At 43.1% G+C, this 26,064-nt stretch overlaps 2 protein-coding genes across 12 annotated transcripts in view; one reads left to right on the top strand and one right to left on the bottom strand.

Annotated features, from left to right (window-relative positions):
- Positions 1-7,875, bottom strand: part of LOC114643681 (tripartite motif-containing protein 16-like) — a 488,218-nt gene extending 480,343 nt beyond the window's left edge. For 7 of the 11 annotated variants that reach the window (XR_007934981.1, XR_007934982.1, XR_007934983.1 and 4 more), the window contains exons 1-2: positions 7,179-7,874; positions 4,042-4,137 (exon numbers count right to left, since the gene is read on the bottom strand). Coding sequence is in view for 1 of the 11 variants with exons in the window: in XM_051927890.1 (XP_051783850.1) it covers positions 4,042-4,137; positions 7,179-7,772 (690 nt within the window). In the remaining 10 variants the exon portion in view is untranslated. Of the gene's footprint in view, positions 1-4,041; positions 4,138-7,178 lie in introns of all 11 variants that reach the window. The other 4 variants (XR_007934989.1, XR_007934988.1, XR_007934986.1 and 1 more) reach the window with 1 other exon arrangement.
- Positions 7,876-15,723: 7,848 nt separating this feature from the next.
- LOC114643671 (gastrula zinc finger protein XlCGF26.1-like) lies at positions 15,724-24,930 on the top strand. The gene is made up of 3 exons (XM_028792181.2): positions 15,724-15,890; positions 19,974-20,428; positions 22,064-24,930. The coding sequence occupies exons 2-3, from the start codon at positions 20,008-20,010 to the stop codon at positions 23,455-23,457; spliced, it is 1,815 nt and encodes a 604-aa protein (XP_028648014.2). The 5' UTR covers positions 15,724-15,890; positions 19,974-20,007; the 3' UTR covers positions 23,458-24,930.
- Positions 24,931-26,064: the final 1,134 nt, after the last annotated feature.

Consider the following 26,064-nt stretch of genomic DNA (forward strand, 5'->3'; position numbering starts at 1 on the left):
AGGCGGAGTCAGGTATCGCGTCATCACACCTCCTACGTAATCACGTGAACTAAAAACAAGGAAGAGATTTACAGCACGAGTCAAACGCGGGAACGAAGGTAAATGACGTTCATTTTTGAGTGTCTTTTAATACTGTGTAAGCATACATATTAACACATGTGCAATTAAACATGTGCATTTACGGGGTGATTTCTCAGGCTTAAAAGCTCACCTTTTACTAAAAAGGTAAATGCAAAACTATTTTCAATCATTCTATGATCTGCTTCTCACAACTGAAGGCACCGTGGCTGATGTTACGTCACTTGCTGTCCAACCATAAGCGTTACCTGGTAGGTAACCAGCCACTCACTTCACTCCCTTACGGGAATCGAACCTCGGACGTCAGCGCTAGAGGCGAAGCCCCTAAAATTGCACCACGGCGTGTGGTTCGTTTATTTGACAACATGTAGATGGGGTAATTACATTCACAGCATTCGTAGTCTGATTCACAATCTGATTGTATGGGTGGTTACCTACCAGGTGACGCTTATAGTTGGCCACCAAGTCAGGTCGAAGTGATCACTCGAGTAAAGGCAGCTTCACAAAAAAACAGATCCTTAACAAACTGTTATTAGTATATTTTCCCTCAATTTAGAAAGGTTTTATTTTCTTCTTAATAATAATTTAAAAGCGGTACTTCGCCGGTGCGAAGCGCGTGGATTTGACCGACTGACGCATACAGACATATTCATGAGTGCAGGTACTTCGGAAAGAAAGCACCGTGTAAACCTAAAGTTTAAATTAAGTTCATAGACCTACAAAAGGTTGCCATTCATTTGAGGCAAGATTGCTTTTCTTCTGTACAACTATACGTTGCATTCTCAAGAGTGTGCTTGCACGGCTTTCGGATATAGATATATATATATATATGTATGTATGAATGTATGTCTATAAATATGTAAGCTTATAAGTACTGCCTTACTTCTCTTTAAGAAAGGAAGATGTAATGACTTGATTTAAACGATTCCATGTCTTCCTGGGTTTGCTTAGCTTATTGTCAATATCTTTACACGTTTTTTTAAGACTTATTGACTGAAATTGGCTTTCACGAAAAAAGTTAGGGCTTTGCTACAGGATACACCCTCCACAAGTTAAGCAAGTAAAAATAAAATATATATTTCTGTTTTATTTAAACCTTTTAAGTTTGTATGCATAGCCCCATTTGGCTGTTTAATTTTTTTTTTTCTTTCTTCAGTAATATTTAATCTCCTTAAAGAAAAAGAACATATCCATTTTACTTTTTTTGTATCTCTTTAGTAATATTTTAGTGTAAAAGGATAACCAGTATTTAAACCTTTTATGTTACTTTATAAAGTTATTTTACACAATGTTGAAAAATTAATAAGAAAGCTACATATTTTGGCAGCTGCTGCTTTAATTTTCAATGAAATGAAAAAAGCTCTCCAAGAGAAAACCTCAATGAAGAAGAAACAGTTTGCACTATCTAAAAAGGAGAAACCCTCATTTATAAAGGTTTGCTGCAGATGACTTAACTGAAAATAAATGAATAGTTCCTATGTGTATTATACATATTTATCTATTTTACTTATGCCTTTATTCCAGCAACTTGCAACATCTGAGCTACAATTTGTTACATTACTTTTGTTTTTTGCAGCACAGGCAGGTGAAGTGACTTCCTCAGGGTCACACAGTGGTGTCAGTACCAGGATTTGAACTGACAAGCACCGGGTTTGCTGAAATATTACTGAAGAAAGAAAAAAAACGAAAATGGGCAAATAGGGCAATGCATACAAATGTCCATCCATACATTATCCAACCCGCTATATCCTAAATACAGGAGCCAATAAGTAGATAGGTATATATACAGTATATATATATATGTGAATGTATGTATGTATATATGTATGTCTATATTTATATATATATATATATGTAGATATGTAAATTTGTATATGTATATATATATGTATATGTGGATGTGTATATGTATATATACGTATGTATATGTAGATATGTGTATATGTAGATATGTATATATATGTATATATGTTTATGTATATATATATAGTTACATAACCTCTTTAACACACTACCTCTCCGCTGCGAAGCGTGGGTATTTTTCTATGTATATATATGTATATATATATATATATATATATATATATATATATATATATATATATATATATATATATGACAGCAACACTCATAACAATGACAACACAATTACATATATATAAATGTAGATATGTATATATATATGTGTCAATCTATCTATGTATGTATGTCTATATATATATATATATATATATATATATATATACATATGTATATATATATGTGTATATATATCTAGATATGTATATATGTAGATATGTAAATATTTATATATATATATATATATATATATATATGTGTCTGTGTGTGTATATATAATATATATAATATATATATGTATATATATATATGTATATATATATATATATATGTGTGTGTGTATGTATATGTGTGTGTTTATGTATGTGTGTATATATTTGTTGATATGTGTATATATATATATATATATGTATATATATGTGAATGTGTATATGTATATATATATGTAGATATGTGTATATGTATACACCCCCCCCTTGATCATACTGACTTAGTCACTGCCACCCACCCCCCCCATCCCCCCCATACTGAATGTGTTGCTATATATTGCCTTTGATTCTTGTAAGTCTAAGCATTATCCTCTGATGAAGACCCCTGACAGGGGTTGAAAGCTCAGGAATAAAACTATTTTATGATACGTGATTAGTTTTTTCTCCCTTTGTGGATCTCCAACTGCAAATATATGTATATGTATATATATGTGTGTCTGTGTGTGTATATTATATATATAAAAGACACCAACAATCATAACAATGACAACACAATTTCATTGACAATCATGTTACGTTATTTTTAAAATGTTTCCTTTTTTTTTCATAACCTCTTTAACACACTACTTCTCCGCTGCGAAGCGCGGGTATTTTGCTAGTCTCATATAAAATTTGGAAGAATCCAAACTGTGAGTGTGGTAATCGAGCTCCAGCCTCACTGGGCCAAATGTTTAGTGAGGACAACAAAGTAACATCATTTAGGGGCAAAATGTTTGAATGTTTTATCAGACAGCCGTGGGGTCACAATCACTCCTAACTCACTAACAGCTGTGTTTGTGGGCTACCAGAGGGGCCTAAAGTGGAGGAGGACACATTGACTGTAACTGCCTTGACAGCATTGTGAGCTCATGGACTTGTCCTGCTGACCTTGAAGACCCCCAGCCCACCTGTGATAAGTCACTGGGTCACTGATGTGTGACATTTAAGAAAAACAAATTCTCACTTAGGAGATCAGTTCAAAACCTTTAAAAATATGGCAAGATCTAATTAATAAAACTTGAAAATAAACATCCATAGCAGGGGAAAAGGAAATTCTGCCTTTTTATTAATTTATTTATTTATTTTTCTAAATTATTATGAATCTTGTCCCAGCTCTCGGCTCTTCTCTCTTTTTCTGGGTTGCAGCGTGAATTCTGTTTGGTAGTTTTTTATTTTTTGCATTTTTTTGTTTGTTTAGATTTCTGTTTTAACTTTCTGATTTTTGTTTTTTATTTTGACTTTGAAAGTCATTTGTTGTATAAGTTGAACTTGATTGTATGCAATGCTATTTTTAAAATAAAACAACTTAGACCATTAATGGATGTTGTGCCTGCTGATCTAATTCAGAACATCAGCGTTGACCTTCAGTGTGAGTTTCTGTTAGTTGAGTTAAGTCCCCTTTAAGCAGCTGATGGAATATCAGAGGACTTTAGGGTGATGCTGTCTGAGTCTCCACTGAGTAACACCTGGGATTCTGTCAACAGTGAAAGGCCATGAAGGACACCACACAACGTCTTCTCTAACTCTCCCTTCTCGTGTCCCTACTCATCATCACCAGTGAATCTCTGCTGCTCTTCAAGTTCTCATTTATTTCTCCTCTCTTTGATATGAAGTGTTGTCTTCCTATTCCACTCACCTTCATCTCCTCCATCGTCCTCCTCGTCTCCTTCAGTGTCTTCTCTCTCTCCTCAAGTCCCCTCTTGATGTCACTCAGTGTCGCCCCCAGCTGTTTCTGTTTGGACACAGAAGAGGACATGTGTGGTCAAATAAGAATTCACGTTCACTTTGTGATTTCTTCTTCTCTTTCTGACTCCTGATATTTTCACAACACATTTGTTTGACATTTTATGACACAACTTAGATTTGATTTAATAAACAGGAATGACAATAAAGATTAAAAGAAAGGTTTAATTTAATTGATGTAAGATTGAGTTTAGTATGAAGAGTGTGTCAAATCCAGAAGACAGTTTGAATGCACACCGGTGTGTGAGTTAGTTCTTGACATTTAGAAGACATCACATCGACAAACTGGGAAATGTGAAGTTCACACAACACCAAAAATAATAAAAACAAACTGGAGTGTGTAAGTAAAGAAACTGGTGAAAGGCCAGGAGGACTTAAACACGTCATGTCAGTAATTATAGGATCTACAAGGCCATTTGATATCCTGAGTCAGACATATGAGGACGATGTCTGCCGTTGTCATTTTCTGGAGTCAAGTAAGATACCAAAATACACAAACGATTCTGTTGAATTCAGGAGGAAGGCAACTTAAAAGAATTCTAAAACTCAGAAAAGATTTATTTTGTGTATGTTACTTACCTTAGGTGTTTTGTTTAGGTGACGGATTATTATTTTTAATTAAACTAGTGAGCTCTGCCCCCTGCTCACTTCGCTCGCCCACCTGCAGGTTTGGTTCATGTGGCGCCTCAAACATTTAAAACCCTGTACAGCACCTGTCCTTTTGTCTCACTGCCTTGTCTCTCTTCTCCCCCAGACATCCTCTGCTCCTGTGGTGGTCCCGCTCCCGAGATGCGCTCCTATGGACAGGAAGATTTTCTATTCTTCTAATTGAGAGACAGAACTGTCCCCTCCGACTACACACGGAGCTCAATTCACTCCTAAAAGAGACTTGTGTTTGTTTGAAGTGTCTGAATAACGTTTGTCTCTAAAATCTCCTGTGTGTCTGTGGCACTCTATGACCCAAGCGTGACAGCGTATGTGGATTTCACTTTCACCAAACCACAAATCTTTTAATTCTCGCGGAGAGGCCTGTTCAGTTTGAAGAAACACTACTTTCCCTAAAGGCAACACGAATTAGACAATCTACAAGTCTCTGATTTAAAGTTTCAATCCAAACAAAATATTCAATCTCTTTTTGCTGTCCTGTTATTTCACCGAGTAATAATTTCTGTTTGTTTGTGAGAATGCGATCTTTACTATTATTACATGTAGACTTTTGAAATGACCAAAATCCCCATCTAGCTGATCTTGCTTCCGTCTCTCTGGACTTCCAAAAAGTCTCTTCAGAAAGATCACATCTCGTCTCTTATAACAGAGAGATGTTTATTATGTTTATGTGTTTTGGTTTCACCAGAGCCTTCAGGACCACACAGCCATCCCTGTTAAGGGGTCAGCTCAGAGATGTACAGGCGGGTGAGCCTGTGGTGTCCTGATGATGGACTATCTGTCAGGCAGACTCAAGGACTGTGTGAGCAACACTGGAGCAGCACAAGGAACAGGCCTGTCTGCTTTACTCTTCACTCTGCGCACCTCACACTGGAAAGAACACAATTTCTCTTTTCTTGTAAATCCACAAATCACACAAGGAGTGTCTCAGTGGGCTTTAACAGGCCATGTAGAACTCAAATGAAGAGCCTGATGAGTTATATCATTAAAAACAGAAAATCTACACAGGAATAGTATATTGACATTTGTGAGCTGAACTTATTGTAAGAATCGTAGACTTAACTCTGGAGTACAATACAGACTGACATGTGACAATAATGTGTCTCTTAAACAGCCCTGAGATCAGCCAAATGCAAACTCTGATTCTTTAAAAATGGACAAACACCACAAAGGCAGACAAGCAGCTAAGCACACTCAGCGTGTAAGTGTCAGCAGTACAGAGTGTGTCTATCGATGTGTCAGACCTTCTATTGAATTACGTTTAGGATGACATTGTGTGCTCACTTACTACGGTGACATCAGCCAACTGTAACATCATCTTGTTAAGAACACCTCAGGAGGGTCCGAATGTCAGATATTTCTACGCGTAGCCCACGTGACGCTCGCACCCCTGCCAGTGGACATTTCTAGACAGCAGGCTATAGTTGGCCTCCCACTGCCTTAGAAACTCAGCTGGCTGTGAGGAGAGAACTCAGTTGTTTGTGGGCCATCTTGGGGATCTCATCCTGAGCTGTTTCATGACTTGCACCAGTCTCACTAGGATGGACTCCAGCAGCCAATGCTCTGAACTTGAAACATCAGGTTTATAAGGTCCAGTAAAACCTCGATTATCAGTCAGGGGTCAGGACCGAGGCTGTGACGGATAAGAGAAAAGACGGATAACAGAGCAGCTAATTTAAAAATGACATACAGTAGATTAGTTTAGCGAACAGTCATAAAAACTATATTAGCAAAATTAATTAATTTATATAATATTGTAATGACCAGCGTAATAAGCAAATACAACTCAAAGGTCCTGGAGTTTTCTACGTTTTACGTGGAGTCTTCGTTCCCTCACAAGCGGTGTCCTGTCTTACACTCCGTTATTTGGTTACTGAGCTCACCTCCTAAACAATCACAGAAAGCTTTCCCTACCGATCAGTTGATCTCCTGCCACTCTCGTTGTGTCTTTTTGATACCACAAACACTCCTGCTTATTGTCTCCTGACTCCCTGCTCCACACCTTCACTTCTCTCCTCACTTCTCCTGTCCGCCCCTCACAGAACAGAAGCCACTCAACCAGTCCCATCACTTACAGCTTTCCGCCCTTTCTGCCCCCATACAGAGCATCACAAGCTGCCTGCCTGAAGGTACGTAATGGACACTGGGATTTCTGTTGTTCCAATGTGCAGAACTCGCAGTAGTAATTGGGAGACGCTGGCGTGCACAAGGTTGGGTTTTTGTTATTTAGTCCTGACAGTTAATCAAGTGACAGATAATTGAGTTTTACTGGAGATGAAGAGATTTCTCTGTCACATTAAATGTACAAATTCCTTAACTCAAAATTATTCAAGCAGTTTCCATTAAACACTCAACATCACTCACCTGCTTTTCTTCTCTTTCCGTCTCCAGCTCGACCATTTCATGATTTTTATGTCCAGTCACCACACAAATCAGGCAGATACAGGAATCATCAGTTTTACAGAATATCTCCAGACTTTTCTGATGTTTCTCACAGAGTTTCTCCTTCAGATTTCTATCAGGATCAACCAGTTTGTGGTGCTTCAGGGTCTCTCCTTCATAGTGAGGCTGCAGGTGAGTCTGACAGTAGGAGGCCGGGCAGGTGAGACAGGACTTCACCGCTCTGAACTTCTTACCAGTACAGAAGTCACACTCCACATCTCCAGGGCCAGCATAATTCTGAGGAGGAGGAGTAGGAGGAAAAGAAGGACTGAGAGTCATCTTCTTTAATTTCTTGATGACTTCATTCAGCAGATTGTTTCTCTTTAGTTCAGGCCTTGTGGTGAAGGTGTGTCTGCACTGAGGACAGCTGCACTCTTGGCTCTGATCCCAGCAGTTTGAGAGGCACTTCAGACAGAAATTGTGACCACAGGGGATTGAGACGGGGTCAGTCAGGGTGTCCAGACACACCGAGCAGGTGAACTCGTCCTGTAATCCACACAGCTGGGCTTCAGCCATCGTCAGTCTGAGGAGAGGCAGGCAGAGAGAATCAGTCAGAGGAACAAGGAAGTGACTTGTGAAGAAACGAAAGTGAAAGTTTGTCTGAGCTCAGTGAGGAGGAGGAGGAGGAGGAGATTTAAAGAGAAAGCTGAGAGCTGACGAAGAGAACATCTGAGGAGACACTGAGGGTGAACAGTTAATGTGAGACAGGAGCTCAGAGAGTGAAGACCACCAAGTGAGAGAAGAGATGACCTGTCACAGGGGGTCTGCTAAAGTGTTATTCACGTCAGTATTTCTTATTCATTTATTACACACTAAAGTCCACATCAGACTACATATTATCCATCCCATAATAAGTTCTCATCTCCTGCTTATCGATAATGAATGTTTGTGTTTTTCTTTGTCTATGCCAGGAATTTATCAGATTATTCAGTAAAGACCCCAACTGACGCCCACTCAGTTTAATAAACAGAATAATATGATACATTAATAAACACAAGGATAGTTGAAATATGAATACATCTTAAAAACTGATAACAGACAGACAGACAGACAGACAGACAGACACACACACACACACACACACACGTAACACACAGCAGGTGCTCGCCGCTCTCGGCTCCTTCACAGTTTTTTAGATTTTCTTGGTTATTCAAGTCGTTTTATCTCAGGATTTGTGAGACTTAATCAGGTCTGTTGAACAGGCTCGTCTACTCCTGCACCCTACGATTAGCACACACAGATCCGAGTCACACAATTGGGTATAAGTGATGCCCTGATGCCATTCCCTCTGTAATAGCCCACCTCAGACTCATTCCACTTAAGTACATAAGAGTGACCCCTCCAGCCTGTCACTTCTCAGTGCCCCACACTGGGACTCGCTGTCACCAACACTAACAAATGTACAGATGTCTCTGAGACACATGAAGGCTCGTATAAAATTTGGTTTTCTGCCAGTTACTAACCAAGGGGGTCTTATTTCTGCTGCCCTTGCTCTTCTGTAGCCAGCAGACACACCACATGCACTTCAGATCAGGTCATCTACCTCAACCTAAGCATATTCAGGCCTGGCCAGTACTGGGATTGGAGACCATCTAGGAAAAGCTTAGGTGTTTCCTGGAAGAGGTTTTGGTGAGGCCAATAGGGGGCTTACCCGGTGGTCTGAATGTGGATCCCAATGCCCTAGTGCAGTGACGAGGACACTGTGCTGTATAAATGGTGCTGTCCTTCAGATGAGACGTAAAACTGATGTCCTGACTCTCTGTGGTTATTAAAGATCTCTGTGTGTCCTCCATAAAGATGTCTTTGCTAAATTGCCCTCCAAGTCCTTGTCATTGTGTCCCCCTAATCGTCCCCTGTGTCTCATTAGCTGACTGTTTCTCTCACCACTTCACCTTCTAATAGCTCAAGTGTGGTGAGCATACTGGCACAAAAATGTCTGCCATAATCAGGTGGATGCTGCACATTAGTGGTGGTTGAAGTGGCTCCTCACTCACTGTGTAGAAGAGCTTTGAGTAGTGAGAAAAGCACAATAAAAATATAAAGAATTATTATTATTATTATTGTTATTATTATTATTATTCAAGTGCAACCTCTCAGCATTGATAACATTCTGGGCAAGAAAGCAGTCATTTCCAACATCTAATATTTACTTCAGTCACTCAAGAAATAAAGACAAAGTATAGAAATGTCAAAGGAATGTGTCATTTAATAATCTGGGATGTAATATAAGTGATCAGCGTGGGCCTCAGCGTTATCATATGCAGAGCACCACCTATTGGAATGTAAGTCATGTATTAATAAAATCCATTATATTTGCCATTCCAACAGATGGCACATCACAAACATTTGTAGTAATAGAATGTATAGAATGTTGGAATGACAAATACAATGTGTATGTCTTTGTTATATACAGTAGACCCCTGCGAAGTCGCAGTTCAGAGTATGCGGCCTCAGTCATTCGCGGATGTTTCCTAAGAACCAACCTAATAATTGTTAGCGGAAATGACATTTTTTGTGGAAATCCTGTGCTGTAGAGAGAAGAGGAAGCAACTGTAGAGGAAAACGCAGCTTGGGATGTGAAAGTAGCCAAAAAACCCTCTTTAAAAACGCTGATAGACTACCTTCACATTGCTCCCTTACTTGCTGGCTTACTTGCGGCTGCTCTGTCATGTGATATGCTTCTCGTGTGACGCTACGCTTACTTAAAAGCCTGAACAGCACCTGTCCTATTGGGCTGATTGCTTTGTTTCTCTCTCCTCCCCCAGACATCCTCTGCTCCCGTTGTGCTCCCCTATGATGTTTGTCTATTCTTTAATCGATAACTAACTGTATACTGAGCTCGTTTTACTTCTGAAAGAGACGTGTTTGTCTGAAGTGTTTGAATAAAGTTCCTGTGTCTACAATCTCCTGTGTTTCTGTGCAGTTCTGTGACCCAAGTGTGACACCCTGCAGCACTGCAGCCTCGCTGTCCCTGTCATTGAGCCGCTGCACTAGACTGGCCTGCCAGCGTCAGCGCTTACCTCTGTGTGCTCGAGTGCAGCACTTCAAGAGCAGTTGGCTCGGTGATTTCATCCATGGCGTCACTTGCACTTTGTACATATTGTTCAAGTAATTTATTAAATAGTTTATACAGTTCATTAGCAGGTTGTGAAATGATCAGTGGTGCAGTAATTGTGATGCTCTTTGCATGAAAAAAAAAATGTGTTCCATCAAAATTTCACTTTTTCTTTGTAAATTGTGACGTTTACTTAAAGTGCAGCAAAAAAGTATTTAGCACCCAGGGAGGCATTAGCTCCCCAAGTATGTGGCAGTTTAAGAGTTAAAGCCCCAAAATGTCATTGAAATGCCCGGTACCTTCTAAGGCTTATGGCAATGAAAACGCGTTTGTGTGAATTACAGTACATATAGCGATAACATCAGGATTTTACATTCTAGCACTGCGGGTGACATATCAGTACAGTACTGTGCAGTATGCAGGTTTACCTTAACATTCTTTATTTTTAGGTAATGTATTAAGCTGAGTATGAAATTAAATTAAAGTCATTTCGGGGCATATTTAGGGTTTAAACTATATAATTAGGCATTTTTTAAACACATCCAAAATTCATGGTTTTTCACAATTCGCGAGTGTTCTAGGAACGTAACCCCGCGAAATTTGGGGGTGTACTATAAAATTCAGCATGGGATTTGTAAAAGCCATGTTAATGTTTGAGATGTGCCATCTGTTGGAATGATGAATTAAACATGATGTCTCTGTTACACACCATTTGGTGCTGGATTCGTAAAAGCAGTGCTAGTATTTGTGATGTACCATTTGCTGGAGTGACAAATGACATTAATTTTATTACTTCAAATGTTTGTGTTGTGCCATCTGTTGGAATGAGAGAGACATAGGAACAGAATTGACACGCAGATACACAGACACAGAGACACTTTTCCTTTTATTAAGAGAATTTTGATTAGGGATCAATTTTTTATTATTAGTTTTAGTGCTATTAGCTATGTAAAGTGTAGTCCTGATGCAACTTTAAAAGGACACCATTTATTTCAGCAGATATTGTTTTGTGAAAGCCGGTGCTGAGCCGCTCGCTGACAGAAGACAAACAAACTGCAGAGAGGGCCTTTGGCTGTGTGAGTACTGGGCAGGCTCTTAGGCTGGCACATCAAACATATAAGCACTTAATGGCATTTACATTTATTAGGGATCAGTAATATTTTGGGAAAAAACGTTAAAATAAAACGCATTGTGATATCTACCTAGTCTGAGCTACTGTATATAGGGGTTAAGAGCTGATTATTGAAGGCTACGGACCTTTCACTGCACATCGATGTCCATGAAGTTAGCAGCAGCTTAGCCCTGACAGACGAGTGAGCAGCCGAGCGCCAAGAATGAACAGCACCGCTGTGTGCGTTTGCAGGCTTTTATATGAGCACATCCAGATATATGTGAGATTATCCATCCATCCATCCATTGTCTCCCGCTTATCCGAGGTCGGGTCGCGGGGGCAGCAGCTTGAGCAGAGATGCCCAGACTTCCCTCTCTCCGTCCACTTCTTCTAGCTCTTCCGGGAGAATCCCAAGGCGTTCCCAGGCCAGTCGAGAGACATAGTCCCTCCAACGTGTCCTGGATCCTCCCCGGGGCCTCCTCCCGGTTGGACGTGCCCGGAACACCTCACCAGGGAGGCGTCCAGGAGGCATCCTGATCAGATGCCCGAGCCACCTCATCTGACTGCTCTCGATGCGGAGGAGCAGCGGCTCTACTCTGAGCCCCTCCCAGATGACTGAGCTTCTCACCCTATCTTTAAGGGAGAGCCCAGACACCCTGCGGAGGAAACTCATTTCAGCCGCTTGTATTCGCGATCTCGTTCTTTTGGTCACTACCCATCGCTCATGACTATAGGTGAGGGTAGGAACATAGATCGACTGGTAAATTGAGAGCTTTGCCTTATGGCTCAGCTCCTTTTTCACCACGACAGACCGATGCAGAGCCCTCATTACTGCGGACGCCGCACCGATCCGCCTGTCGATCTCACGCTCCATTCTTCCCTTACTCGTGAACAAGACCCCGAGATACTTGAACTCCTCCACTTGAGGCAGGATCTCACTCCCAACCCTGAGAGGGCACTCCACCCTTCTCCGGCTGAGGACCATGGTCTCGGATTTGGAGGTGCTGATTCCCATCCCAGCCGCTTCACACTCGGCTGAGAACCGATCCAGAGAGAGCTGAAGATCACGGCCTGATGAAGCAAACAGGACAACATCATCTGCAAAAAGCAGTGACCCAATCCTGAGCCCACCAAACCGGACCCCCTCAACGCCCTGGCTGCGCCTAGAAATTCTGTCCATAAAAGTTATGAACAGAATCGGTGACAAAGGGCAGCCCTGGCGGAGTCCAACTCTCACTGGAAACGGGTTCGACTTACTGCCGGCAATGCGGACCAAGCTCTGACACCGATCGTACAGGGACCGAACAGCCCTTATCAGGGGGTCCGGTACTCCATACTCTCGGAGTACCCCCCACAGGATTCCCCGAGGGACACGGTCGAATGCCTTTTCCAAGTCGACAAAACACATGTAGACTGGTTGGGCAAACTCCCATGCACCCTCCAGGACTCTGCTAAGGTTATAGAGCTGGTCCACTGTTCCGCGACCAGGACGAAAACCACACTGTTCCTCCTGAATCCGAGGCTCGACTATCCGACGGACCCTTCTCTCCAGGACCCCTGAATAGACTTTTCCAGGGAGGCTGAGGAGTGTGATCCCTCTGTAGTTGGAACACACCCTCCGGTCACCCTTCTTAAAGAGGGGGATCACCACCCCGGTCTGCCAATCCAGAGGCACTGTCCCTGATGTCCATGCGATGTTGTAGAGACGTGTCAACCAAGACAGTCCTACAACATCCAGAGCCTTGAGGAACTCCGGGCGTATCTCATCCACCCCTGGGACACTGCCACCAAGGAGTTTTTTGACCACCTGGGTGACCTCAGTCCCAGAGATGGGGGAGCCCACCTCTGAGTCCCCAGGCTCTGCTTCCTCATTGGAAGGCATGTTATTGGGATTGAGGAGGTCTTCGAAGTACTCCCCCCACCGACCCACAATGTCCCGAGTCGAGGTCAGCAGCGCACCATCCCCACCATATACAGTGTTGACACTGCACTGCTTCCCCTTCCTGAGACGCCGGACGGTGGACCAGAATCTCCTCGAAGCCGTCTGAAAGTCATTCTCCATGGCCTCCCCAAACTCCTCCCACGCCTGAGTTTTTGCCTCAGCAACCACCAAAGCTGCATTCCGCTTGGCCTGCCGTTACCTATGAGCTGCTTCCAGGGTCCCACAGGACAAAAGGGACCGTTAGGACTTCTTCTTCAGCTTGACGGAATCCTTCACCGCCGGTGTCCACCAACGGGTTCGGGGATTGCCGCTATGACAGGCACCGACCACCTTACGGCCACAGCTCCGGTCAGCCGCCTCAACAATAGAGGCACAGAACATGGCCCATTCAGACTCAATGTCCCCCACCTCCCTCGGGATGTGGTCGAAGTTCTGCAGGAGGTGGGAGTTGAAGCTACTTCTGACAGGGGGCTCTGCCAGACGTTCCCAGCAGACCCTCACAACACGTTTGGGCCTACCAGGCCTGACCGGCATCCTCCCCCACCATCGAAGCCAACTCACCACCAGGTGGTGATCAGTTGACAGCTCCGCCCCTCTCTTCACCCAAATGTGTCGAAGACATGTGGCCGCAAGTCCGACGACACGACCACGAAGTCGATCATCGAACTGAGGCCTAGGGTGTCCTGGTGCCAAGTGCACATATGAACACCCCTATGCTTGAACATGGTGTTCGTTATGGACAATCCGTGACGAGCACAGAAGTCCAATAACAAAACACCGCTCGGGTTCAGATCAGGGGGGCCATTCCTCCCAATCACGCCCTTCCAGGTCTCACTGTCATTGCCCACGTGAGCATTGAAATCTCCCAGCAGAACGAGGGAGTCCCCAGAAGGTATGCCCTCTAGCACCCCCTCCAGGGACTCCAAAAAGGGTGGGTACTCCGAACTGCTGTTTGGTGCATACGCACAAACAACAGTTAGGACCCGTCCCCCCACCCAAAGGCGAAAGGAGGGTACCCTCTCGTCCACCGGGGTAAACCCCAATGTACAGGCTCCAAGTCGGGGGGCAATAAGTATACCCACACCTGCTCGGCACCTCTCACCAGGGGCAACTCCAGAGTGGCAGAGAGTCCAGCCCCTCTCAAGGAGATTGGTTCCAGAGTCCAAGCTGTGCATTGAGGTGAGTCCGACTATATCTAGCCAGAACCTCTCAACTTCGCGCACAAGCTCAGGCTCCTTCCCCTTCAGAGAGGTGACATTCCACGTCCCAAGAGCCAGTTTCTGTAGCCGAGGATCGGACCGCCACCACCCAACTCACACTGCACCCGACCTCCTTGGCCCCTCCCATAGGTGGTGAGCCCATGGGAAGGGGGACCCACGTTGCCTCTTCGGGCTGTGCCCGGCCGAGCCCCATGGGTGCAGGCCCGGCCACCAGGCGTTCGCCATCGAGCCCCACCTCCAGGCCTGGCTCCAGAGTGGGGCCCCGGTGACCCGCGTCCGGGCAAGGGAAAACGCCGTCCAAAATTGTTTTCCATCATAGGAGGTTTTGTTTAACCGCTCTTTGTCTCATCCCTCACCTAGGACCAGTTTGCCTTGGGTGACCCTATCAGGGGCATAAAGCCCCAGACAACAGAGCTCCTAAGATCACTGGGACACGCAAACCCCTCCACCACGATAAGGTGGCGGTTAAAGGAGGGGTATATGTGAGATTAGCATTTAGGTTTATATGCCAGTACTTCTTTGTATGTCCTAACAATAATAAATAAAGTTACAGCAGAACATATTAGTTAGCGTATTTAATCAGTTGTTAAAGGCTTGTTTTTTTTCCTTCTTTCAAGCATCAAGCTCCGTGTCGAGGCTGTCCGCAGTTTGGCCCTCATCAGTGAAGCTGCGCGCTGTCGCTTACCGGCACAGTTGCCATTTATTTTAGCCTTATAGCAGTGTGGCTCAACCTGTGGAGCGCGATATCTACAAGGGGGTCGCGAAGAAAAAATGGCAATCGAAGAAAAAGCTATTTATTAAAACAAACTCGTTTATTACAACTGTTTATTGTAGAAAAATCACAGCGAGTATGTGGACTATCGGCTTTGTGATATTCGTGTAAATGACCGCGTGTCGTAATGTGTAGTTCGCCTCTAAGAGCCGATTCTTAGTCAGTTCTACTTGTAGGTCGGCTACGCTGCAATTTACCCTGACGCGCTCCGCCACTACTCCGGCAAAAACGGACTACAAGGCTTGCTGGGAAATGAAGTCCATCATTTCTCCCTTTTCTCCGCGCATGCGTCCGTGTCTGTCACATTGACTTCTGGGAGGGGTTTCTTGGACTGTCAGTGACGTTTCGGCGAGTCGCATGCGGATGACATCTTTTGGCATCGACAGGTTTTGACTTGGTAACCAGACCAGCGACTGCTAAACAAATCCGCTCGTGTAGCAGGGCTTCGCGCGTTCAGAGCGGTCGGGTTGTGGAATTCGTGTTCAGAACAGACGTCGCCAGAGGCGGACAAGAGAGTGGCGCGTCGGTGTGCCGGTGAGTGCTGTCAGCTGAGCTCGAGGAGGCCGACCTTACGTTTTGGGGGTCGTCGGTAGGGCTGCTGGGAAGGTGGCGTTTGGTGTTCGTGTGAAGTAGGGACTGTGGAGCAGCAGCATGCCTTACGGTGGGCTTAGCGTAGGAAAGCCATTTTTTGGAAGCACAATTTTTACCTCCGCTGACAGAAATCCATCAGCAAACACACAGAGAGAAGCACTTGCTTCAACTTTTAAATGCCGAGTTCGTTTAACGGATCTCGAAGTCAGAGCCGGTTGAATGCCATGTGGAGCCCGAGACACATACAGTGGATGTTAAAAACAAAGACGAAGGACCATAGTAATGGCGAACGAAATCTGTGCAAAGTACAGGCAAGGTAATCCACCTTAATAAAAGGACAAGTGTCTGTCTGTGTGTCTGCTTAGTTGCTATGTCTCTATCATTCTAACAGATAGTGCATCACAAACTGTAACACTGTTTTTAGGAATCCCATACCAAAGGGCAAATAATAGAGACAATGTGCATTGCAGTTGCCATTCCAACACATGGTGCATCACAAACTATAACACTGTTTTTAGGAATCCCATACCAAAGGGTATATTATAGAGACAATGTGCATTGCAGTTGGTATTCCAGCAGGTTATTCATCTCAGTAGGTCTTGTTGTTGATTTGTTATATTTTTTCTGAACTGTAGCTGTGATATCTTTCATTTGGATGTTAGAGATTGCATTGAGTAAGTGAAGCTGGAAAAAATATTAGTTTGTGTGTTTTCATTTAAGGCCATAAAGCAAAAAAAAATGTGAATATTTCAAAGGGGGGAATGGAACAATAAGGGAATGGAAAATGATCAAAATAATAAAAGAAAATATGTGGTGGTGGAGGAATGAACTGGTGATTCATAACAGGATAATAACAATACAGAAATTGTACAAAAATGTGAAAAGGAAGGAGTGGAAGAAAGGAGGATTAAAGAAGGACAAGGAAACAAATGGCCTTAAAAAGGTAAAGACCTCAAAAATAGAATTAAAGGTGGGGATAAAAAGGGGGGAAAAAATAAAAAGTGTCACGGTGGTGAAATGGTGACAGGTGACAGTGAATTAGCAATGTGGCCAGACTGTGTGTGTGTGTTCAAAGCTAAGAGACTGAAAAGAAAAAGGAAATGAAGTGAAAGGGGACAAGAAAATAGTGTTAGTGGTAAGTAATGGAATTTAGAGAACGTAAAAAACAAAAATAACAACAGACAACAAAGAGAAAGGCAGGCAAGTCAGTCATCTGAAAGTCATCTGAGTCGTCACAAATGATAATAAACAACATAAGGTCACCACTGAGGTCAAAGGTCTAATGGACTGTCCACACTGACCGCTGGCTTATTAAATGACATGTTTTATTGTCACAGTCCACCTCTTAAATTTAAAATCAATCCACTGTCACACTTCACAACCACATCAATTATTTGTGTAAAAGCTGCATTCAGTATTTACTATTTATAATCTATCTATCTATCTATCTATCTATCTATCTATCTATCTATCTATCTATCTATCTATCTATCTATCTATCTATCTATCTATTATATAGTGCCTTTCCCATCTGTCATTGTCTCTCTTTCTTTCTTTCCTGTGTTTCCTATCATCTCTTTTTATTATTTGACTGTCATTCTTCTCCAAGGTGACTCCCATCATCTCAGATTCCATTGTTTCCTTTTCTTTTCGTTGTCCAATCAGAGCCCAGACAGGTGAAGTGACTTGCTGAGGTCACACAGTGGTGTCAGTAGTGGGATTTGAACCCACAAACTCAGAGTTTGAACTCCAAAGTCTTCACCACCACACCACACTGCATTTTCTCCTCCATTTAAACTCTCCTTCTGTTCAATTGGAGGTCAGCTTTACTCTGGTGGTCTCATCAGGGAGGTGGGCTACAGTTCTATGGACCCCCAAACATCTTGAGAATATTAGCAGCTGTATTCACTGGAACATGATGCTCTGTGGAGGTGGTCTTGTAGTCATCACCTTGACCACCCTTGGCTGTGACCTTCTTCACCTCTTCACTCTATCTATCTATCTATCTATCTATCTATCTATCTATCTATCTATCTATCTATCTATCTATCTATCTATCTATCTATCTATCTATCTATCTCAACATCTGTCTGTCTGCTTTTCATGTAAGAACTACTTAATGGATTTAGAGTTTTTTTTCTATAATTTGTTTGAACATTCCAGTTGACTTTGTGACTTCTCTCATTGCACTAAGTATCGTCGTTTTCTTGCTTTACTGTTCCCAGAGTCTCGTAGAGGACCGGGGGGGGGGGATGGGTCTGATGGGGGTTAGCAGGCGAGTCCCTCCTCACTCACATGCCAGTCTCTGTTTGAGTTGTTCTGATGTGGTATTGGCGAGAGGATTTGAATCCCTACCATTCATCTAATCGCAATGGACTTGCTCTTTCAATTCACGAGATTGCACTTCCTGGTGAAGCTTTGCTTTGCAATGTCAATTACCGAGGCCCAGGGACAGACCCTCGAGTTGGCAGGGGGGTTGATCTTCGCTCACCCGGCTTCTCGCATTGTCAGCATTACTTCACTTTCTCCCGGGTTAGTTCCCCAAGGAACCGATATGCCCTCACCCCTAATAACAAAACCAAAAATATTGTTTATCAAGAGGCCCTCGGATAGGAGAGCTATCAATAGAAATTCTCAGTATATATTACATTTTTTTTTTAATTGATTTTTAAAATTTGTCCTGTTTCAGTTCGACGTGGGCAGAGCTGCGGGGGACGGCTAGTACTGTTTATGTAATTAGATCACTAAAAACGTAGGGAGGAGTGGAGCCAAATAATCATAGCGCTTGATAACAGCGGTGGACCACTGCTCTGGACAGGCTGTTTGTTATGGAAATACAAAACACCTGGGGGGTCCGAGTCTTATAAACCTAGGCATTTAAAGTTGACACAGAGTATGCCACTCTGTTGGCAGAAGTAAGTTGCTACTGATGATGTGTGCTGACTCCTTATGTAGTCGTTTGTAAAGATCAGTGCTTTCCTTTTACTTGAGAACTTGTCTCAACTCTCTGCGCCCGACAGAAATCCCCTGAACTGAGCTGAAGTTACCCGGCAGCTGTGCAAGCAGATGAATTGGATGGATGGAATTGGAATGAGTGTGTGCAGCCTTCCAGGATTGGAGTTTGGCGCCCCTGACTCGGAGGAAGCGGGCCCACCTGTAGAGGGGTGAGACCCTGTGTGATTGCTGGCCAGGGTGAAGTTACATTATCGTTAATATTATTCTGCGGTGTAAGAAAAGAAGCAGGGACAGAGTCAAGTGTTGTGGACCACCACCACTTTAATAGATGAGGTAAATGAAATGTTTGTCAAAGAGCAAGTAAAGGAAGGGCACAGTGAGTCCAGCGAGCGCTTCTCAGACGTGACGTGTGTCCTTTTCAGGTGGGGGTTCAAGACAGACCACTGAGTTCCAGTATGACGATCTCTTTACCCTTTCGGCCCTGACATCCTATGACTAGCACATCCTGTAAATATGCAGACATTTTTGTAAAGCACGGGTACGTTTGCAGCCGTTGGAAGCGGGCGTAGCCTGGAGAGACTGGCACACAGTCCGCGAAACACAGAAATGAAACAAGTAGTATTGAAGTATTGGATATTTTTTATTTATTTTTGAGCTTCCTAGACACCCCACAGGTAGAAAATCTCACAGAATATTTTTTCCCATGAAAACACAAAATCCAGGGCCGAAAGAGTTAAGTTCCCATAACGACCGAAGGGCTGCCCCCAAAAGTGACATCCCAGATCCTCTTGTTCTTCTTCGTCTGGTCTGCAGATGAAAGAGGAGAAGATAGCGGTCTCGTCACCCCACTTCAGGTGGGAAGTCTCTCTACCTCATTCGAGCTTTGAGGGCTGGGGTGCGACAACAGGGATATTAAATTAGTTGGACTGATGGAGGCTTTATCTGTGCTGCTGCCCACTTGTAGCACTTGAAACCCCTCTCCGTTCAACAATTTCTGGTTGAACACTCCAATATGTTGAAGTCAGGACGTCATTTATGGCACAGTAGTAATCTTTCTTCTTCTTGTCCTAGAGAGGCGTCAAGGAAGGTCTCGGAGGAGGACATCATGGAGCCAAGCTTGCTTTGCGTCAAGGAAGAGGGCTGTGAGTGGAGTGCAGTCCGTTTGACGCCAGGGGGTCTCTATGTGAAGGTGGAGGACAGTGAAGAGCACATCTCTGCCTTTGAAGAGAATGCACGGAGTGCCCTGAAACGAGAGGATTATGAGCAGGTCCCCATCAGCCTGGATGCCCTGAGCCAAACGGTGGACTTTTTCAAGGAAGATGCGCCCGTGCAGAATGTTTTAATTTCCCAAGCGTCTCCGGGATGGCGGGCAGAGGTGACGTCTTTGGGGTCGGCTGACGGGGAAGAGTTTTGTCCCCCGCGTGATTTTGGTGAACTACCAGAATTTGAGGGTGAATTCGCAGAAGGATCACACCGTCGAAAGGGACTGAAAAGGAGGCAGTCATCTACAACCTGGTGTGAGACATGTAAGTGATGTGATTATAAGCAACAAACATAGCAGATAGAAAAAAGGGGCCGGCAAGGCCTCAAAATAAGTAAAAGCCAAAGCATAGCTACCAGTTTGTCTGAATTAAAGCAAAGAAGAGCAGGCAACATGAAGGACTGAGATCCAAGTAACGGAAGCATGTAGGTGAGATTATTGCAGCTTCAGATGCTTCAAGCATGTTTTGAAACTATGGGGGGCAATTACTTTTTCACATGGTGGCATTGGATAACTTTGTTCAATGAAAAAAGAAAGTCCCGATTTAAAAACTGTATGTTGTATTCACTCAGATTGCCCTTTCACTAATACTGTGCTTTATATAAAGGGCTGAGGTCATTCGTTGCACAAAATACAGTAGAGCAGGGAAAGAGTTTCCCACAGAATGGTACAAAGAGGACCATTTAAAACAAAACTGAATCTACAGACTGGCTGCAAACTTCAAAGGCAGGTTTCCCTGGTCTGCATGGCCCAAAATGGGGCTTTTTAAAGTACGGTGGTAACTCAGTATACAGTATGTTCCAGATCCTTGGACTTCTACCAAACAGGACTTCTACCAAACACATTTTTCCCATAAGAAATAAAGGGAAAATGATTAATCCGTTACCATGAAAAAAAATCCTATTGTTATTGGCATATTATACATTGATGGGGTTGTATAAAATAATTTAAACACTGCTTAATAGTAAAATACATAAATACAAAAGCAATTAGATGAAATAAATGAGAATTTTACCTCACTTTACCTTGCTGAGAAGAGTTGAGTGCCTGCTAAGACTGCTCTTTCCCGTCCTTTAACCTCCTTTATGTTCCTCTTTTCCTCAATCCATCTATCAAACCCCCTTCCTGGTGCCGACCCGTATATAAAGCAATTGAGAGCGATCGCACCCACACGTGCAGGTGCGACTCGCTCCAACTACCTCATTAACTCCCCGCGGTCGTGCATATATATATATATATATATATATATATATATATATATATATATATATATATATATATATATATATATATATATATATATATATATATTATTACCACAATCCGTTGCCACAAAAGGCGTTTTTCATGTTAGACAAGAAATTAAAAAAAGAATGTATGTAGAAGTGCCATCACCTCCTAGTCCACAAAGCCAAAAGACTAACAACCTAAACACAATGCAGCTACCCAGATTGTGTACTGGTCCTTCAATCTGACAAGTTTTCAAATGTCTGTCTAAAGGAAATACAGTGCTGTGAAAAACTCTTTACTCCCTAAAATAATATTTTATTAAAGCAAATGGCTTCTTGTCTTTAGTCAAAATGTGATACTAGATAGAGAACCAGTAGAAATACATAATTTGTAATATTTACTTAACATATTCCCTAAAGTTATCCAATGCCTGTGAGAAAAAGAAATTGACCCCTTGAACAGGTGGCCAAAGTGCAATGACATTTTGATTACAGCCAGCTCATCTAAATCAAAACCTTCTTAAATATGCTGACCCTCACCATGAGTGAAGTCATTTTCCCATAAACACAGGGTCCCCATCAAAGGGGGGGTTATATTATCACAATCAGACTTTTACTGCTTTTATTTCTTTGAAATGCATTGCAACAGAACCTTGTGTCTGTCTTAACAGCTTTACACGATCAGGACAGCGTCTACTCATCTGAGTTTGATGGAACTACCCTTCAGTGCTCCCCTGACGAGCAGAAACACAATGAAACTATGAAGAGATTTGAAGCGAAGAGTTTTCCACTTGGCTCTCTGTCTGTTGTTAAAATAACCGACTCTGTCAGTATTCACGGAGAGATGCCCAATACAACTCCAGTAACTTTGTACATATGCCAGGAGTGTGGCAGAGGCTTTAAAACCAAATCTAATTGTAAAAAGCATCAGAGCATTCATTTGGGAGAGAAGCCGTTTTGCTGTTCTGAATGTGGGAAAAGATTCTCGCGAATAAGTAATCTGCAAAGGCATACAAAAGTTCACACTGGAGAAAAGCCTCACTGCTGCTCTGAATGTGGCAAACAGTTCTCTCGAATCAGCCATCTTCAGAGTCACGCAAGAATACATACAGGAGAAAAACCCCATTGTTGTCCTGAATGTGGCAAGCGATTCTCACGATTAAGTCATCTTCAGGGTCACTTGAGAATTCACACCGGGGAGAAGCCTTATTGCTGCACTGAATGTGGGAAACGATTCTCTGAAATGAGTAATCTTAAGAGCCATTCAAGAACTCACACAGGAGAAAAGCCATATGGCTGTTCTGAATGTGGAAAACAGTTTTCAGGACTGAGAAATCTTAAGAACCATACAAGAATTCACACTGGAGAAAAACCTTACTGTTGTTCTGAATGTGACAAACGGTTTTCACGAATAAGTAATCTTCAGAGCCACAGGAGAATTCACACAGGAGAGAAACCTCATCGCTGTGGTGAGTGTGGCAAACGGTTCTCAGAAATCAGTAGCCTTCAGAGACACACGAGTGTCCATACTGGAGAAAAACCTCATTGCTGTTCTGAATGTGGCAAAAAATTCTCACGCATAAGCCATCTCCAAAGACACACAAGGATCCACACTGGAGAAAAACCTCATTTCTGTTCACAGTGTGGAAAACAATTCTCTGAATTAAGCAGTCTCCGGCTTCACATGAGAATTCACTCAGGAGAGGATCCGCATCAGTGTGCCGAATGCGGCAAACAGTTCTCACAACTGCGTTACCTTCAGAGACACCGACAAGTTCACACTGGGGAGAAGCCACATTTCTGTCCAGAGTGTGGCAAAAGATTCTCCCAAACCAGCCATCTTAAAAGACACACGCAGATTCACACTGGAGAAAAGCCACACTTTTGTTTTGAGTGTGGCAAGCGATTCTCACAAGTAAGCCATCTGCGAAGGCACACTCAGATTCATTTGGGCGAGAAACCCTACTGCTGCTCTCAGTGTGGCAAACAATTCTCACAAATGAGCAGTCTGGAGAAACACAAGATGTTGCACTTAAGGAAAGTTGTGGGATTTATGGAGTCATAACCAACACACAAGGTTCACAATGGAGAGCACGAGTGTCTGAGACCAGGCCAGTCCATGTCATTGTTTGGATGATGGTGGTAATGTGGACTTTTAGGACATGTTTGTGTAGGTTCCTTGTACTGCCTATTTATTCTGAAGCTGAACAATGCAGGGAGTTGGACGTACAGATTTGAACAATTCTCATGAAATCCTCACAATCTCTTAGAGCTCCAGCTACTAAATTCTTAATGAACAACTTTGTTTTATGTTGGTCTGTGGTACGACAACATTACCATTAAGGAAAAGAGTAAAAGCAGTAGACTATGCTGACTGCGTGTCTCCGAGGCAAAAATGGTGCACAACAGCAGCCTCAGCATTTAGTCGGGCTGAAGGGAAGATTTCAGTAGGGTGTCAGATGAAGGTGGGACTGGTGTGTGTGTGCAGAAGTGCCACTGCCCCAGAGTTCACAAAGACAAAAAAGACTGATGATGAAGAGCAGATCATATATAAGTCTTCAGTTTAACAGGCTTTGAAATTCTGTCTAAGCGGTTTACAGTGTGGTGAAAATCACATTGTTACTTTCCTGATACAGTGGAACCTCGGGGCACGAACATCTCGGACCATGTACAACTCGGGTTACGACCAAAAAGTTCACCAAACTTTTGCATCTGTCCACGACCACACACTCGGGTGACGAACAAGCCAGTTTCCCTTCCGGTTCGTACGCGCCGGTGATTTCTGCACGTGTTCAGTCTCTCCCTGTACAGTACATTGTTCTCGGTCAGACGTGCATCGCGCAGAGGGACTTTGTGGTATAGCGGGTCCACAGCTCACGTCATGAGGCCAGTTTTAAATAAATAATCGCCACGCTGCAACTGCCACGTCCTCTTCATAAATAGAAGCGCGAGGCGGCTAAAGGGAGGAAAAGGAAAAGAAAGACGGAGGTTGTGGAGTGAGGAAGTAAGCAGGAAGCAGTGTGGAAAGAACCGGTGTGAGTGAGCGAGCGAGAGAGAGCGTGAGTGAGAGAGTGAGTGAGCGAGCGAGCAAGAGAGAGCGAGAGAGAGAGAGTGTGTGTTAGTGAGTGAGAGAGAGAGAATGAGCAAATGAGCAAGCAAGAGAGAGCGAGAGAGAGAGAGAGAGAGAGAGAGCGTGTGCTCGCAGGCAGGCAGCTGGACGGTGAGCCCAAGAAGGGGTGTTTGGCCGACACTCGATGGGGCAGAAGGAAGCGGTCACTCCAGCTGAGCGATCAAGGAGCTGGAGTGACCAGAAGAAGGATGGCTGGCCGCGTAATGCCGAGACAGGAGTTGTGAGGCTTGGGCAGAGAATTCCCTGACGTGGGTGTCCTGGTCACCAGGGAAGCCAAGTCTCGGTCTGGAGAGTGCGCGACCGAAGCCAGGGATCAGGAGGCATCCAGACCAGAAGGAAGGACAGCTGCAGGTAGAGTGGCTCCCCTGTTGCGAAGCCTGGATAGGGAGAAGCAGGGGGGGTCACCAGTTAAAGAATGCACCGGGCTTGTTTTTAAAGAGCATTGTTTTAACCTCATTGTATTTAATAAAGACTTTTTTCTATTGGATTTTAACCTCCACTTCACTTCTGTTTTATGGGATTATTTATTTATTGAAGAATTCTGAAAGCACTGCACTTTATTTAATTTGGACTTTGTTTTTGATTGTTGTTTTGTTGATTTTAATAAAAGCACTTGGCACTTTTTGCACCATCCCCTTGTTCCATTGTACGTAGTGCCTCACTGTCGTGCTCATCAGTAACATCACCGATGGTGACGGGTTTAAGGGCAGCGAACCCGCATCGTCACAGACTTTACCTCAAAACTGTAACCTCCTCTCCACCCACTTTCCTGCTCACTTCCTTCATGCCAGAACACAACTCATGCAGGTTAGTTTTCTTGGTTGTTTATGGTTAGTTTTTGTATAAATTACGGATTTTTCAAATGTTTTTGTTTTTTTCCCTGTGCTTAAAACTCATTAAAAAAATGTTACAGCTAACGGTTCGTAAGTCTGTAGTGTGAACTCCTGCAGTGTTAGTTTTCTCTGTTCAAGTGTTATTCAATGTTTTTTAGTTTACTGTTACACTGTGCATTCTATGGTATAATTAACTATTTTTGTGCTTAAAAATCTTTAAAAAAATATATTTACATACAGTTCGTACAGTCTGGAACGGATTAATTGTATTTACATACAATCCTATGGGGGAAATGACTTTGGGTTACGACCAGAGTTTTGGAACGAATTACAGTCGTGACCTGAGGTTCCACTGTATCCTCTGTTTTTTCTCAATGAATGGCTTCAGGTCTTTAGTCTAATAAAGAGAACTAAAACAAACAACATAATTTCCAAATTTATATTTAGTATATTTTATGAAGTAATCCAGTGCCTGTGAAAAAGTAATTGCCCCCTTAAATAGCTGATCAATGATCATTGACAATTCAGCTTTTCTTACAGCCAGCCCCATTGAATCTTAACCTCCCCATATATTGTTTCTCATGTAAAGTCTTCACCACAAGAACATAAGCCCCCCAGCCTCAATCAAAGGAAGTGTCAGAAGAGGTGAGCAAAAAAATGTATTGAAAGCAAGCTCTGTCTGGTTTTGAACAGGATTACCATTAGACCT

This window comes from Erpetoichthys calabaricus, chromosome 5 (genome assembly GCF_900747795.2).
Source record: "Erpetoichthys calabaricus chromosome 5, fErpCal1.3, whole genome shotgun sequence".
Taxonomy (NCBI): Eukaryota; Metazoa; Chordata; class Cladistia; order Polypteriformes; family Polypteridae; genus Erpetoichthys; species Erpetoichthys calabaricus.